General features: G+C 42.1%; 1 protein-coding gene across 7 annotated transcripts; it reads right to left on the reverse strand.

Annotated features, from left to right (window-relative positions):
- Positions 1-802: 802 nt before the first annotated feature.
- bdnf (brain derived neurotrophic factor) lies at positions 803-14225 on the reverse strand. Of its 7 annotated transcripts, none has more exons than XM_088297192.1 (2): positions 13964-14225; positions 803-2226 (listed from the first exon to the last, which is right to left on the reverse strand). In XM_088297192.1, the coding sequence occupies exons 1-2, from the start codon at positions 14108-14110 to the stop codon at positions 1393-1395; spliced, it is 981 nt and encodes a 326-aa protein (XP_088153318.1). In that variant the 5' UTR covers positions 14111-14225; the 3' UTR covers positions 803-1392. The 7 variants fall into 7 exon arrangements, with proteins under 7 accessions (XP_088153318.1, XP_088153321.1, XP_088153319.1 ...); XM_088297195.1 differs by lacking the exon at positions 13964-14225 and adding an exon at positions 13384-13720; XM_088297193.1 differs by lacking the exon at positions 13964-14225 and adding an exon at positions 13173-13299.
- Positions 14226-18366: the final 4141 nt, after the last annotated feature.

Raw genomic sequence — 18366 nt, forward strand, 5'->3', positions numbered from 1 at the left:
TCCTTTTGTCTAAATTGTTAACAATGTGTCCGTTAGTGTTAGAAAGAGATAAAGAAAATAGTGCTTCATAAACTGTTGAAGGGAATGAAGCTATGACAACCTTTCACCACAGAAAGCAGACAGAAGTCGCTTTCCCTCAGATCTTTGTGCTTGTACAACCCAATGAATGCCCCGATGACTGATCTTTTGTTGAAGACATCAGGATGGGATTCACTAATATTCAACTGTTGGCTTTAACGAGCACAGATGTATGGGTTGGGTGAAGCCTTCAAGTATGTGTCAAGAGCCGGAGTTCAAGTTGAAACTTGAACGGGTAGACGCTTTTTCTTGTGAAAGTGAGGATGACTGTACTCCTCTGATTGTGGGATTATGGTGTCGGTCGAGCAGCAATGAAAACTGCGCCAGTGGCAAGCATCCTTTTGATCCTGACATGTTTCATCTGTACACTCGTATGCGTTGTGAGTCCCCACTTGAAATACTGCACACAAAGCATAATCTGAACCATTGGTTATTTTCGTAATGTCTTGGTCAATTTGCCGGCTGATTGATGTGTTTTAGTGCATATAACTCAAAGTGGAGGGTTGAAACTTTATCAACATTGGTTTTGTTTTTCAGTTGCCTATAGTCATTTTTATTTCTTCAAATATTTCAGTTTAATATTGCAAACAACTTCACAACATACAAAATGAATAATATTAACCCAGAAACATGTCTTTATATATATATATATATATATATATATATATATATATATATATATATATATATATATATATAGATAGATAATTTTTTTCTTCTAATATATATCTTTCTCTGGTGGGAATAAAAAAATAAACAGCAAAGCTTTGACAACAGCACCTTGACATAGTATGTAATCCCAACATTATATACCTTGAGAAGTTTAGAACAGTAAACAGATAAATTACTTGAGAGGAAAGTTGTTTTCCGCCGAGTAAGTAAACGGAACGTTTTTTGGTCAGCCTCTTACCATTTTTTGTAAGTGGAGAATTTCTCAATTCACAATTGAAGCAGCATGCAAGCTTTTGAAGATGGAACTGTCCTCTCATTCCTTGCCTGTTTTTTTTTTTACTTCATTTTTGTAAATATTGGCAACAAAAACAAATCACAATGTCTTGAGGAATGTGATATAGTAATTTAAAGTGGGAACAAATGACTGATCAGATTTTTTTTAATCGTTTACAAGGTCATGAATATGTTCAATAAATAGACTGTTATATCACTTTTACTGTATAAACTTCATCTTTTTTTACATGCAGTCCATAAAATGTTCATTTGACGGAATAATTTACCCTGTTATGTATATATACAAATAGATATTTTCTCTGTATTCTCTTTTTTAAACTCTTCAATAAAATCTATACATTTTATACACTATCTCCCTCTTTTAATGGTCAGTGTGCATACACAGGAAGTGTCTATCCTTATAAACCGCCAGCCAATTTTCTTTTTGCTATCCATGGTGAGCGCTCGCACATAGGACTGGGTTGTCCTGCATTGGGAGTTATAATGCCGCTTGTCTATTCCTCTGCAGCCATCCTTCGTGTACCCCATGGGGTTGCATTTGGTCTCGTAAAAGTATTGCTTCAGTTGGCCATTGGGGACGGGAACCTTTTCCATGACGGTAACCGTCTGCCCCGACATGTCTATTGCCGTCTTTTTATCCACCGCCGTCACCCACTGGCTGGTACTGTCACAAACGCTGAGCTCTCCACGTCGCGAGGGGTCAGAGTGTCGCCGCACTCTCATGGACATATTAGCAGCATCCAGGTAGTTTTTGTATTCCTCCAGAAGAAAGAGCAACGGCGGCTCCAAAGGCACTTGGTTGCTGATCATCACCCGCGAGTCGTACATGTCGACATCCTTGCTCTCTGTGGCCATGGCTGAAGCCAGACCCCCACCTCCCTGGCTCTTATCTGCCCCCTGTCTCATCTGTGCCGCCTCTGCCTCCCCCTCCACCTCCAGCAGCTCCTCTATCACCTGCTCAAAGGTGTCTGTGAGCGAGGGAATCCCACGCTGGGCTGGCCCGCCACCACTCTGTGGAGTCCCCCGGCCTCTTGCGACCGTCGCAGCGGCGCCCAGGTAGCCTTCCGTCCGATGGCCCTGCATGCCTGGGGCGTCTCTCAGGGGCGCAGCTCTCATGCAACTGAAGTATGAAATAACCATAGTAAGGAACAGGATGGTCATCACTCTTCTAACCTGGTGGAACTGGAGGGACAAAGAAAGACAACAGGGAAGGAAGGGGACACCCGGCGAGTTAGTGGAGAGCATTTGGAATCACGTTAGGTCATCAGTGTGAGTCATAATGCAGCATGTAAGCTTCCCCTGAAAATGTTTGGAATCACACTCATATCAGCAGTGTTCCATCAGTGCTTTGCTTGAGTTTGTAAACGGAAATCATCCTTTTCATGTGTGCGGCTTGGCTTTGATTCCTATTTGTTGGCATCAATTCGCCAAAGCTGTGCTCAACATCGCAGAGCCCCGTTATACCAAAGATCGCGATCGACTGCAGATAAGCTCGGTGTGTGTTGTTTTTGTACTGTACTATTTCAAACTCTCTGAGGCAATCACAGACGGGAGCAGGGCGTCTTTTATCTTTTCACAAAAAGTAGCATTTTCAACACCTGTCGCATTGTTCGTCAGCAGGATTAGCCCAGAACTGCTCATATTTATGGCGATGTGGTGCATTAGCAGATCCATTCAATCTAGTTGCAAATCTAGAATCTGTCCGGAGCCACAAAGTAGCCAATGAAGTAACATGGGGAATGACCCTACAAAAATAAAGCATTTTTGTCAGAAGGATTTGGTTTTTCTTTAACGTGTTTGACTCCTGCTGAAATTGTTCGCTCCTGCACCAGAAGCCAAAAGAGATATGGTCCCATCATCTTCTACCATCATCACTCTTACCCTGTTATTGTCAGGGCACTCACTGCTGATGGCAGAAATTGCCACACACTGCCATGATGTTGAACAAACACAAATCCAGTACAGTGCTTCCCCCTCCATTTTTGCCATCAGTTGAACCTGTTTGCGCTCGCCAAACACAATTGTAGTGAACGTTTTGTGTCCCAGCCAACACAAGATGTCTGTATTTGGGATTTTGTTAGTTATGGACTAACAAAATATTGATAGTTATCATATGTTGATGTAAGCAAGTACGGTTTTGTTTGCTTTGTGTGTTTGTTGATGGGTCATCCAACACCGCAACTAGAGATTGATGCGTTCGACCACTCGGGAAAGACATTTCTGATCGTAAGCGAGAACTTTTCTGAGAGCAGGTGGATGACTTCAGAACTCTCCAGGCTGAAACCAGCAGGACATGAATGACTCAAAAATGTGTCATCTTCGCTACCCTGGGAGGTGCCAAACTTTACACAGACATGATGATTAAACCCTGCTAGGTGTCACTCCAACACTGTGCACACGCCACTGACCGAAGTACAGAATCATCTTTACACTTTTACGACAGAGTGCCCAATAACCAACATTCCAAATGATCTGATTTAAAAAAAAAAAAAAAAAAGACAACGGCTGTGAGTGCACTATCCCAACCTTATACAGTAGGACGTAAAGAACAAAGCCTGCCTCCTCTCAGAATGGACACAAGGACCTTTACCATAAAGAAGAAGCAAACCCCGCCTTAAACGCATTTGTTTCCTTCTTAATTGGTGTCTGGGGCAGCAATTAAACAACACCGGTGACTAACATAGAGATATCTGCTCTAAAAATAGATGTGCTGGGATTCTCCCAGTCTATTCAGAATATCACATCCTTCTTCTTAATGAGCCACTCATTCCCCAAGCTCAGGGACGCGCTCCTCCACAATGTGCGTGTGCTCGGAGGAGGATGTATAGGGAGGGGCCGGCTTGCAAGGAGATTTTTTTTTCCTATCTCGCCAATTAGAACAACAATAAGGACAAAGAATGGCGTGCATAACAAATCCATACTCATGAAATGTAATTATCTGCTAAAGTACACAGATTAACCCCTCATTATTGTTTGGATTCCTATCAAGAGATGTACGTGGGCCTTCCCAGCACAGAAAATCATGTTGGTTTACGGGATGGATGCCAGTCACGCGCTTTACGTGTAGGATGCATTTAGGCTGACATTATTATCAGCACTGCACACAAATGGTACCACTTCCACATCAAGGAAATGAAGGGAGAGGGCTGATTACTGTTAGGCGTCAAACTTCATGCTGGAAATGGTGCAGACAAAGTGCTGCATCTTCCGTAACCGACCACAGGGGTAATATTGCAGCAGCAGGGGGTGGAGAGAGTGGCAGCGTCATTTCGCAGCATAACAACCACAGATGACGTCTCTTCCAGGTCTCCACAGGGGAGAGAATGGAGAGGAGGAGGTTGCTGGGGGTAATGCCACTCAACAGCGTGCAATTGCATGCAATTCCCTCAGGTATCCTCACACCGGGAACAACAAATGATTGTATTTATATCTCTGTGATTTCCTGTTTCCATCAGGACGATCAATAAGGCTTATGTTCTCAATCAACATCCTGTTAAAATGCAATAAAGCCAATGCGAATCATTTAATTGCTGTGGGACCGGCTGAGAAATATACAAGCGACGAAGGAAGATGTTACGTGCACTGCAGGATTTTCACAGTTTCGTTTGTGCGTTAAACACAATGAGTATGAAAAATCAAACAAGGAAGGAGAGGGTATATCGCTGTATCTTTGATCTCGTATTGGATCACATCATTTTTTTTTAACTTTTATTTGATGTACGATTCAAGCATATTGATTTAAGCCCAGTAATTAAGTCTTGACCATCATGTGCTACGAGAGGCCTCATTTCCTTCCATCCTTCCATCCCTCCATCTAGACAGATGACATGGAGCAGAGGGACAGAAAGGCGTCTATAACCACTGCTCAAACATGCTTTTATTCGTTGTGACACACCTCGAGCATGAAGCACACAGAACAATGCGAGCAGGTGAGCATGTGGCCTTTTGGACGTCCACATGCACTAAATGACCACCTGTTTGTCTGCTTTGAGGGCACGGCCTGTAAGGCTGCCATATGAAACTTAGTCTCATATTTATTCTTTGCGCCAGGTGGGGATTACAGCGCTAAATACCTCATATGACAGATGATGAAAAGTTTCTAAAGCATATGAAAGGACTAGCATTCCTTGTGATTATTAACCAGGCGCTAATGTACCCTCAGTATACTTTATGGCATCATCTGGCCCCATTGGAAAATTTCTCTATGAGAAATAAACATTGGATTGGACTGTATAGCAACATTTGTTATCTCTCATGCTTCACTTGGTTGTGTTTTGCACACTTTGTTCAATTCCTCAACAACCTTGCCAAGTGGAAGTGTTTACCAAGCAGCATGTTTGGTCACGTCCAACCCGCACAGAACTCAATGCCAAATGCTCAGCTATAATAACAGTGGAAAACAAACATGCGCACATGATATTAGATTTAGGACACCCCTTGTGTTCCATTACACGGCACAGTAAAAAAGCAAATCAAGCTGTCAATGGTAATGTCTGACACATGTGGAAGATTGCTGCCTGGAGTTCTGTTTTTAATCTGACACCATTTCAGAGCATATTTGTGTGAGCACCAACAGGGGATTACACCTGGCCTCAGAGCCAACCCTTATCCACTGCCACATTGAAGCCAAGCATTCAAGCTTCTGCTGTCTGAGCTGTGCTGTCCAAAACAGTAGCCTCCTCCCCACACAGCATGCAGTAGATTCAGCAATATTGATTCAGAGCAATCAACGTCGTCATCAATGCAAAAACAAACACAAAAAAAGGAGTCGTATGCTGATCAATGTCAGATCTGCTTCTAATTCAATCCAAAGTGTTCATTTGAACTCAGAAATCACCACCAGATCTCAGGGAGATTGTAGCACAGATTTAAAAATTGGGACACTGCAGTTTACAATTTGGTACACTAGAGGGCGTCAGAGACCGTAAAATATTGACTAACGAGAGGTTTACTCTCATCTCTCAGGTAGATAGATAGATAGATAGATAGATAGATAGATAGATAGATAGATAGATAGATCCTTCAGCAATATGGTAATATGAAGACACCCATTCCAAAAAGTGGACCAAAGTGGTCTTTTGTCTCGGGTTTCCCATAGTCTTGATGAGTCCATCAAAGTTACCCCCCCCCCGAAACTTGTTTCTTGTTGACTTTTTTTTTTTTTTTACATTAATGAAAAATATAACTTGTTGGAGGCACGGATAATGTCTCTGATTTGCCTAAAAACTTGTACTTTCTGTGTTTTCAGATGCGATTGTTTTTATAGAGAAGAGCGATGATTTTTTTTTTTTTACCAATCAAGATAAATAACTCGTCCAATACTTATAATGGTAAAACACGCGTTTTATTTCTGTGTTAGATTACCCAAGTGAGACCTTGCTCTCCTTTGGAAACCCAATCAACATAATAAGTCCGTTTTTTATTAATGAACGGCAGGATAAGATTACACATACCCCCTCTGGGGCCGCGGCGCAGGATAACGAGACTAGGTGAGGCTATTATAGACCCACATAACACAAACCAGCAACGTTTTAATTGTATATATATATATATATATATATATATATATATATATATATATATATATATATATATATATATATATATATATATATATATATATATATAAACACGATATAACCGTAGCACTCAACAAAGCTACAATGAAGTTGCGAGAAAAACGTACCTTGTGCTGCCCAGTCGTAAAACAGACCATTCAACAGGACAGTGTCATCTGGGCTGCCCTGGCCAACTCCCTGAGTAATTAAGACTTTAGCGATACTTTTCCTCTCCGTGCCCTTCTGACAAGCTTCAGGATAACTCTTCAGGTTTGGAGCAAATACATTAAATTATTGATGGTGGAAATTGCATGGGTGAGGTCATGCACTCCCATGGCTGGACGGCTCCGGTGGAGATGGTGTGTGAAAGCCGAGTTGTCGCCTGCATGCCGCCGCAGCAGCAGCAGCAGCGGCTGAGGAAGAGGAGGAGGAGGAGGAGCAAGACAGTGGCGGGTTGAAGATAAGACAAGAGAGTCGTGGAGCTTGGAATGGGGAGCTTGTGTGGAAGTCGATCAACTTTACTACACGATGATGACGCTGCAACATGTGACCAGCGGCTGGCTGGCTGGCTCACTGCTCGCCTCCGACTCCCGTTTAAACAGCCCCGGAGGCGGAACTATTAGTGCGCCCTCACTGCGCATCTTGTCTTTTTTGTTCGCGCGCATTCCGCGCACACCACACCCACGCCATTATGTCTGACTATATATATTTTCCAAAGTGTATATATAGAGCACGCGCGCGCGGGCGCGGGTGCGGGCGCGGGTGCGGGCGCGGAAAGCCTTCGTGCTTCCGTGTTTTACCCACCAAACATGGTGGCATATTTCTTGAGGGCTGTGCGTCAGCGTTCAAGTCGTGACCCAACGCGGAGATGCACGAGAATCTACGTATAGCCGGCATTTATTCATTTATTCATGAGCAACACTACCGTTAGTCATATTTGCGTGGACAAAAAAGAAAACTTTGTATTTTCCCCCCTGCATCTCCAGTTAGAATCGTAATCAAACACAAGGAGTGAGTCAATAGACACTGGAGGCTAACAAAAAAACATGAACTTCTCTATCTCCACAACAAATGGATGGATCAATAAATAACGGCGTTTACATTACAGTATATTAACAAAGCTAGCTCGTATTTGTTTCGACTGTATTGAGTAGGTCAGGCCTTTGCGTGAATGTTGAACATTTTCCAACTGATGGATAACTAATGGTGAAACAGCATCTCATTATCCTTTGTGACTGGTCAAGTGCAAAGATTGATGGTGATTTGTTTGCTCTATGACCAGCATAATTCTTCCCTGCATTGGCTTATGTGATGGGAGCTTCTATTTGGCATGCGGCAATATAGGAGTAGATGCTCACACCAGCCTAATGAGTCAGCCCAACCTCCAACACACCCGGGGACATGCCAAGATAGATATAGCCCTCCCCGAAGGCCCACAGGTGAGGGCAAACTCGAGATGACAAAGGCTTGCACCAGCAATCACTGAGGGACTTGACTCCAGCGAGGACAAAAAATGCACAGTGTTCCAAACAAGTAATTCATAAATAAATCACTTGCCATCTCATTAGAAGCAAAAACAACAACACGGCCTCTCTCTCGTTTGTGCAAATGCAGCAAAACTGAAGCCCGTGTAGCAAGTGGAGTCTTTTGGCTTGCAAGCAGCGTCAGAGGCTTTAGGGACTAGTTTTCTGAATGAATTCAAAATAATGTGTGATAAATGAAGACAACAAAGAGCTCCAAGCTCAGAGGGATGTTTGAGGCCCGTGTTAAAGCAACCTGGAGTCCTGCTGAAAACTAAGCCACTATTCCATCCGCAGCGTGGTGTTCAATTTCTGCAGGTTTAAGATTTCTCAGGAACAATGACTTCAAACTGTCTGGGGCGTATGGATGAACATCTTTTGTTTTTGTTTTTTTTGGGGGGGTGTACATGGCTCAGGTTTAAATCGAGCCATGTTACAACCATGTGATTTGCATTTACACTTCTCTCTTGCTTAACGTCTCCTCTTTTTGTGCAGCACAGGAAAGAAGCACGTGCATAACCTTTCTTATAGTTTCCGCTGCCAAGCGCAGAGAGAGACAGTCAATCTCAACTGCTGATGGCTTCATTCAGTGAGCAGCCTTGCCTGCTTGTGCAAGACAGGAACTGCGTAACATGGACAAGGGGGAAATGACATTTGAGAAATTGTCATTTTCACTGGGGATGAAGGAAGGAGATGAGGGCACTTGGATCAAAGTAAAAGTACATCCCTCCTCGAGCCGAGCTGAGAAAACACCATGTAAGGTTAGATGACGTCAATGATTGAGGGTGGGCTGCGGACCACTTGGGATGCCTTTTAAACAGGTAAACTCGGGTTCTTCAATAGAGCGATACACTGGGATGAGGAGGTAATGCAATCCTGTGATGACATTTCCCTTCTTATAATAATGAGCAAGAGGCAGCAGTCATTTATAGCACTTCCTTGTGTGATAGAGACTGCATTTCACACTAAAATCTATTAAGACTCTCTGTCGCTCTCTTAGCTACGCATACAGGCTCCCGCCCCTCCACACTGACAAATCCAATCCATGCACCAATAACCTTTGCGTTCACTGTTAAAGGGACGTGCATCATCATAACGCCATAAAATTAACCACAAAACAGCCAACTATGCAATTATAATATATATATATACGTCAGCCTATATAATCGCAAAAGTCCGCGTAAGTTGCATGGGTGTCTTACTCAGGAAAGATGCAGTCATATGAGAATATTCTGTGAAGTTGAGTGAATTGATGCTTTGGAGACTTGACAGGAGACGAGCACACGCGCGCTGCTTCGTGAATGCTCCTAGTCCTACCGACACCTTAGAGCGACAGCCTATATTGTCATTTAAATAAATAAATAAATAAATTAAAAAAAAAATAAAATAAATATATATATATATATATATATATATATATATATATATATATATACAAAAAAAAGACTTGTATCCGTGTTGAAGAACCACAAAGCATGCAAGCCTCGCCTCTTGACGGAACTTGTTTAAACAAGCCTGTTAATTGGATGAAGGTGATGGTGATGAAGGTGATGACGGCGATGACTAAACGCGGCAGCGACAGCGGTGGCGGGGCGATGGAGCCTTCATTGCCATCATGATTAAGATGATTATTCCTTGCTCTAAATATATCGTGACGTCCGTTTGCTGCTGTGTGGAGATTTCCGCCATCTATAGTCCAAAATAATCGATTGCCCATTTCTTATTTATATCGTGTGCACGAGAGAGCCGACAGTTTTTATAATTAATGAATGAGAAACGAGCCGGAAAGGAGACAAAGTCGGCTGGAAAAGGGGGGCCTGTTGTCATTAAAATATTTCAAGATAAAAACAATTGATTCGAACAAATCCGCATTAAGCACATGCACGAATGGATCGAAATGAGACAAAGGCCAACACAAACACACACAAGACTACCTATAGGAAAATAAAATTAAACGTTAATGGTGCATTTTCGTTAAACGAATAAAGCCTAGCGAAACAATTTGATGTGAATTTTGACGCCCACCACAACTCTGCAGCGGGAGAGCGATCTGGGAGAGAGAGAGATAGAGAGAGAGAGAGAGAGAGAGAGAGATAGAGAGAGAGAAGAGAGAGAGAGAGAGAGAGAGAGAGAAAGAGAGAGAGGAGATTCTCAGTAAAGATAACGCGTGCGTCCGCGTGCGCACGTAGACGCACGCCCGCACACACACGCGCGCAGCCCCATTTATGGACTGATCCGCTGACGTACATTGCAGAAAAGTGCTATAAAAAACCTTCATACATACAAAGTGTGTCGTGCCACCCCACAGACCCCTCCTAACCCGCCTCTGCTCATCCCTCCTCCTCCACCCAACACGCCCACGCCCACACCATAATCCCACGTCTCAGTCGAAAAAAAAGATGGAAATATATATTGCAACATGTCCAGAAACGCACGCATTTTGCTTATAATTTTGTTCTCAATGCAAATAAATCAAAGCCGTACGCAAAATATACAAAACTACGAGTCACCAGATGGCAAAAATGTGACGTGCACATTCAGAATTTGTTACTCTAAATAAAATAAAAATTAACTCACAGCTCCATGCAAGTAGTTTTATTTCATTTTTTTTGTAAGAAACGTTTTCTTATTTATGAACCCGAAACATGACTGCCGAGACGTTGCATTTAATAGCGACGTATTATGAACGTTATAAATATTATGAGCTTTTCTGCTCGAGCAAAATGAACATTAATAAACAGAAAATGATCGGCGCCCGTTGCACCGGCGAATAAAATGAGCGAGGACGCCTGCGGACAAGTTCCGCCATTCAAACACAATTATAGACAAATGTGAGGATAAATTCGTTTTAGGACTATATATTATTACAACACATGCCGCGTGAAAGATGACTGTTGATTAAAACAACACTGACTGTGGGCGTTGGGGATTTTCTCTCCTCGCAATTGCTTCGTCTTGGATCAGAGCATCTTAAAAATCTTTGACCGGAGGAGGAGGAGGAGGGAAAAAAGACAAGAGATAGAAAGAGGGAGTGAGATGAAAATGGGGAGTGGAAATTGACAATATCCAACGATTGTCGCGAGAGACTGAAGCACATAAAAGTGGCGATTGTATAAACCTGTCGGATTCAAATATTAGATTATTTTAATTTCTTATTTTTGAAGCGGGGGGGGGGGGGGGGAGACCCATGCTACCTGGTCCGCACAAGTGCATACGCAGACATGTTATTTCTACATCACATCTGTCAGTGACGTACTTGGGCCACGCCCATATTTATGATAATTTCACAAGAAACAATTTCTTTGGTAATAAATTGAGAGAAGTTCTACGACAGGACGTTATAAGTATTGATATATTTTAGAGTGTTATTCTTGTGGCGCTTGTGGATGTGGCATGCACCCCACGCCGAAAAAAAACAACAAAAAAACAAAAAACAAAGCAGTGGGGTAGTAGGGGGAGCAGGTGAAGCGAAAAGCACCTTATGAATGAAACCGTGGAGCGGTCGTAGTAAAAACACAAGTGATTTGATGGCGATGACGGGAGCGGTGGGGGTGGGGGGCTGGTGGGGGGGGAGGGGTAAAGCGTAAAGGGCTATATTTGGACGGATAACAGAATCCATAAACATCAAGACAAAACATAAATGTAACAGCGCAAGCATGGATAAAAAAAAGCACGTAGAAAAAAAGGGAAGATGGCAGTTTTTGTTCTCCGCAGATGTTATCACGACTACTACATTATTGTTATACGCACATCCAAGGATCAGTCCTCCGGTTATGGAGCAGGATGAGTGGATCACTGCAGCGTCTTAGTTCCCATATCGGGAGCATGATTAGGCATAACGCAACCATTACGCACATTGTGTTGCAGCAAGGCAGCTTCGGAAACTCCATAGCTTAAAAAAAGGAAAAGCTCGTTTTAAATAAATTATAATGGGAAGTCTCAATCGAGATATTTCACAAGACTTAACCCTTACATGCGAGTCTTTATCCTCATCTGATGTATTCAGTTTCGTTCCTAAAGAACAGACATTTGATCAGCTGGCGTTATTTCGGTGACTAATGCCGGCAATGCAGGCGAGGATGCAGGCTGCATGCTATGCTTGAAAAGCCCAAGTTTGTTGGAGAAAAGCCCGCAAAGACGACAGCAACAAAAGAGTGATATGGAAACAATGGATTGGGCTCTTACCTTTACAAAGGCTGACAACCACTATATGCGTGGTTAGATCTCCGCGACCAACGCTTGCATGTCCCAAAGTTTAAACACAGTGTGGGGGGGCTGAAAGGTACTGACAATGTGCAGTGCAAAAAAGGCAAAAAACAAAGGGGGGGAAAAACAGCCTAACGTTTCAACTTTGACAAAGCTCGACAAAAATGCACATGCGCTTTTCTTTACCCCTCCTCACTCCTTGCGCTCCCCTTTGCATTTTTTCTCTTAATCCTGTTTAAAAGACAACAGTCTCCCTGAGAATAATCTTACCAAAAGTTGGAAAAACAATCCCAGGTTTGGCAAAGGGAGGAAAAGAGAGTTGGCGTCCACCGTGTGCGCGTTTAGTCCATGCACGGCTCCGGTGCCTCTGTCCAATGTGCTGAAAGCATCACACAGCCTGGGGAACTACAGTGTGAGGGGCCACGGAAATATCTGGATACTTTTGTTGAGTGCCCACTTAAAAAAAAGAAAAGAAAAGAAAAAGAAAAAAACTCTGCTGTTGCTCTTGTCACGTGTATTTCCGCTCTCTTGCTAAACAAATCGTGTTAATATTTGATCACATGTCGGGTGGACATTTCCTTCCCGATAGCGTCTCCTATTAATGAAAACAAAAACAAAACAAAACATAAAAGCCGGTCCAGTCGCCTTGTTTGAATCCGCCTTAAAAGATGATATACCCACTGAGTCGGAGCTCTAACCGTTTCACTTGAGTGGCACGTGTTGCTTTAAAAGAACATACATGCATGTATAATAAAGCCCCTCACTGCGAGCATGCACGACCCTCCTGGAAGTCTCGGCAAACGCGCACGCACAAACGTTGTCATGTATTCCATGGTTGCCTTACCTGCTTCAGTGTAGCCCCAAAACGCCACACAATCTTTTTTTTTCCCCACACAAGCTTTGTCAACATGAGCCTTCAGCTCTCAACGGAGTCTCGCTGTACTGTAGCGACTTTGTCAAGTAGAAGCCATCCAAGCTCTGGCGACAATGCAGCCTTAAACACCAAACACGACTATTTTACCCTTAGAATAGTGTGTTTCCAAACGCTCACTTACCATTTTCCCCCCTACGCTGTCCTGGAGATAGAAGTGTCTTAATATCCACTCACTCCAACAGATGCTGGTAGGTAATGTGTCTTGTTTTAAGTCATCATATGAGAAGTTCTGCTGTGCTCAGTAGATCGCCCACCACTTCGCTGACTTATGAATCTAATAACCCTTCGCAATATCGCCGTGCTTAAACTCTCTTAGGCAAAAAAAAAAAAAAAAAAACCTTGGTGGCTCTACGGGAAAAGACAAATAATCAACAAGACCGACTTGTCAGAGAGAAGCTTGCACACGCAGACGCAACACGCTCGCCCGGACAACGCCATTATAGGGGCTCTTTCGTGATTGAAATAAGCTCCAGCAAGTAGGCAACTTTATGAGGGGGACTAGTTTCTGACTGGGGGGCTCCTTGACTGGCGCACAGCTGTCAAACGCAATCGAGCAGTACACGAGCACAGACGTACCCAACTTGTCGAACAAATGTCCGTAACAGGCCTATTGCGCGTTCAAAATTAACATCAATATTCCATTTGGAGCGCCCTTGCTTCCCGCATAACTTGTTGCTTGCGCACAGCCAAATCATACTTACGTTGCCTCTCACACCGATATGATCGAATTTCCCCCAAAACCCCTGCAGAAGAGTTCTACTCTGTGAGTTTGAAACCCCGGGACGACACTTTGGGCTGATGATTTTGAGGAAGTTCAAAGGCAAAATCTGTTTTGAGTAAAATTCCATCAGTTGCGGTGCCAACACCGAGCCATCTGATTGTTATGCAGTGACGAGGCGCTGTGCTTGCAAGCCATGCCCCAAATGTACTAAGCAACATGAGTAATAGGTGAGAATCGCCTGAGTCGACGCCAGCATGCAAAACTTTCTTAAAGTGTCTGTGTCATTCGTGTGGTTTAAATGACTTTATTATTTTTTTAATTTTACGGTGGGGGCCGGGTGGGGGGGGGCATCCTCGTCGGAGGAAATCACACTGCATGGGTAGTGCATGGCTGTATACTGGAACCTGTAGGCGTCAGGAAGAGACAATAGCGGCAATGTGACAACTCATTGGACTCTTGTGTCACAAACAAGAAAGCTGTGATCAAAGCAGGATGTCATTCCAAGCATAGCTGCCTCAACAACGACCACACAAATTCAAGAAAGCGTCTTCAAATCATCAAGCGATGTGGATCATCATAATAATGTTTATTTGATAAGAATTTTTACATCACTTAAGGGCAGCCGATAAGTAACCACATTTAAATAGGAGGGATTCCTATAAAACAGGTGTGGGAAAACTACGGTCCGGGGGCCCGTTAAACGATTTAATCTGGCCTGCCAAAATTGAAAAAAAAAAAAAGAATAAACCTTATTAATGTTTTATTTTTCTAAATACTGTGGTTCTTCAGGGACATATATATTATATAGCGTTATATCATGGTCCGCCAATCAAAAAGTTTGCCCACCGATGCTCTAAAATGAAGTATTAGTGTTACATGGGGCATTGTTGTCATCCATTCATTTTCCATTTTCTCCATTTGAATAAAGTTTGAGTTGAGACAAGCAACTAGCGCTGTGCCGCCTATTGCTCATTTCAAGCTTTTGCCTTACTACAGTGTGCGTGAGGCTATACACGCACGTGTGCAACAGGTTAAAATAAGGGAGTGACGTAAAGACGGGGAGCGGTAACACATCAAGTCGCTGGGGACTGCATGCTGAGGATGAACAATTCACCTTGTTGGCTGCACATGATTTAATGATAAGGATGTATGTGTCCCATCACCTCCAAGTGCTCCCACCACCACCACCATCCTCCTCCTCCTCCTCCTCCTCTCAGTCCTCTCTGCTTCCTGACGTGGTAACTTGAATGGCTCCTACTTGTGATGTTGTTAACACTTCCTCTGCTCCCACAGCTTCTCACAGACTCGCTGCCTGACTCATGCTCATCCCTGTTCCATAGCCGAGCCTTCACCGCCACTCTTCACCACCATATATCTTATGGCTTGGCCTCAGGTCACGGATTAAACACTCACACGCCCTGCCTAGTGTTCCGTTGCTCTGTGGTCAGCCGAGATGCTCACTCTTTAAACTTTGAAGTGCTCACGTGAAATAGAATTTGCAGCCTATACTTGAAGCCGACAGGCAGCACACTTAGATTGGTACGGAGATTGTACACTTTAAGGAAAAGTATTGTGGGGTAGATATTTCACGATAAACTCAAATGTCATCAGTATTTAATAGCTTGCTAATTTTGTATTTTTTTTTAAGGGATTTCGCTCTGTTTCCAAAGCAACAATCTTCCTTTAAGATCTGATCTCATTATATTTAATCTGATCTTTGATGTGACATGCACTCAGCTGACAACAATATGATATTGAAAAGCAAACCCAGCTCCACCTTCCCTGAAAGATACGAAATTAATCCCCAGAAAGGTATATCTTTGAAGCACTGCATTGACACAGCAAGTCATCAGACTTCCGTGTTTATATCCGCTAATTGCTTTTGGACCTCGTCTGGTCTCAAGAATCATTACGGAAATATCGAGTGCAAGCCTAAATTTTTTTGTCAATCAGCACTTTTTTATTCTTCGCCACAATGACAATTTTTAAGTCTCATTTATTTGTATAATGACTTAACATGTTGGCCAGATCACTACAGAAAGGAAGTGCCCCTGGCCATGTGTTCTTGTTGGGCATTCTGTATAAAATGAAAACTCTGATCCCAGTCGTTGGACGGCCACATTGTAGTTATGGACACCCTAAGAAGGGTATTATTCGTATTGTAAAAATCATACAAACGTATACTCACCTCATATCGTTACGTACCGTATACACAATGTTCATTTATCATTTTGTATATATATATATATATATATATATATATATATATATATATATATATATATATATATATATATATATATATATATATATATATATATATATATATATATATATATATATATATATATATATATATATATATGTATATTAGGGCTGTCAAAATATTTTTTTATATATATATATATATATATATATATTAGGGCTGTCAAAATTAAAGTGTTAACTCAGGTGATTAAAATGTTTAACTCAGTTTCATTTACTTAAAAAATATTTTGCATACTTAGCATATATTGCGCCATATCAGCTGTACATCTTGCAAGTCTCAGAATAAAACACCGTGTTCAAGTTACCACTGGGCCTTGCAAACTAACACTGCTGGAGTGTGGCGCTCGTGGGCAGTTTTGAGAAATGTTTAGAAGAAAAATGCCTGCCTGTAAAGATGTCTCCATTTAGATCGTATTCGAGAATCAAAGAAAAGTATTAGAACAGTCTTTGAATTAAATATACCTCATATTGTTTTTTTTTTTTGCCTCAATTGCAAGATATTATTCAAGTAAATATCTGTTACAAGCGTCGCAAAAAAATGTTGAAAAATGTGATTAATCGCAATTAATCATGGAATATTTTATGATTAATTAGTTAAAAAAAAATAATTACTTGACAGCACATTATCAATAAAACGACTTTGAAAGAAGAAATCTATATGCCATACCAAAAGGTGCAACCCAATCATCAAAAAGTATCATAAAACCAGATTGGATTTAGCAAAAAAATACATAGCTGAGCTACAAAAGTTCTGGAACAAAGTTTTGTGGTTTACGATAGCATATGTTTTTAACAACAAATTGAATTTGAAATGAGAAGTCATGGGAAAGAGTGACAGCCAAATATTTAAGAATACAAATAAGGGTTTAATTAATTTAAAGAAAGTATTTAGTGAAATAAAATTTTTGCATTGTCAGTTAGAAGTGAAAAAAAACCCAATACATTTTTTTATACAGATTTTCTTCCAAAATGTAAAGAGAGCAAGAAACATGAAATATGCACACTTTATTTGATTTGAAAATGATGAGTTGGGCCAGATCTGGCACCTGCGTTCTTTGATGTTGAGTCTTGGGCCACACAAAGAGGAATAAGAAAACAACAACTACTCTGATAAACAACTTAAGCCTCTATTAGAAAACAAATATGTGGTCTTTAGTGCTTTAAAACTAGTTGGGCCCAGATCACAATGAAAGCCTGTTGCTAATGTGCTTCCCATTGCTGTAAAGTATCTCTGAAAAGGAAGGAAATTAATTACCAGGCTCGCCCAGTGACTCAGAGCTCAGGTCGTGTGGAAGTAATGTGGCCTGTAAATGATCGCCCTGCTGCCACCATACTTCAAGCTGGTGCCAAGTGCTGCATTTGTGCTAATTTGGCCGTTCTGTGTACAGTGTGACGGACAGTGTCAGGATGGATGGTTGTTTGGCTTGGCCCACTGTCTCCACGTGCTGAAATAGGACAGAAGGAGACGCTTTCTACATGGATTTGCGGCAGTTGTCATCTATCTTTCAACTGCCAGCGGAACACCAGGAGAGTATGTAAACTATTTACCACGTTCAGATGGAAATTTGAAGCTTTGGGTGTGACATACGTTATTAGTGCACCAGCGGTCAAACCAGTATCTACTTTTGATGTGTAAGTGATGTGGACATGAATGATTCTTTTTAATAACAGTTTACAATCTGGCACTGTGACCAGATCATATTTGAATGAAACGTCCTAGGGTGATTATCTTCTAGAATTGACTGGGTAACCTTGTGTGTTGATCATGTGTTGTATTGATTCGGTCCATAGTTGCAGTTTTTTCAATATCACTCTGAAATCCGAAGCCTCCACGTATGAGACATTAGGAAAGAGAAAAACCCCAACCTCTAAGGGGTTTAACATCATGCTAAGTATAAAGAGGCACTCCAAATGAAAATGAGGGCTTGCTTGGGTATGTTTTTCAAGTGGAGGCTGGTTTGACCTCAGTCTAACCCGCATCTGCTGGAGTGGAAGATGCTGCTTGTCTGCCGGTTGCTTTATGGCTGCCCTGCTCCGATAAGTAATCTCAACCTGTCAACAGACTGAAGGGTTGCCAAACACGACGCGATTCGAAGATTGTCTTGGCTCGGTCTG

The sequence above is a fragment of the Idiotropiscis lumnitzeri genome, chromosome 5, assembly GCF_059441095.1.
Source record: "Idiotropiscis lumnitzeri isolate Australia: NSW breed Sydney's pygmy pipehorse chromosome 5, RoL_Ilum_1.0, whole genome shotgun sequence".
NCBI lineage: Eukaryota > Metazoa > Chordata > Actinopteri > Syngnathiformes > Syngnathidae > Idiotropiscis > Idiotropiscis lumnitzeri.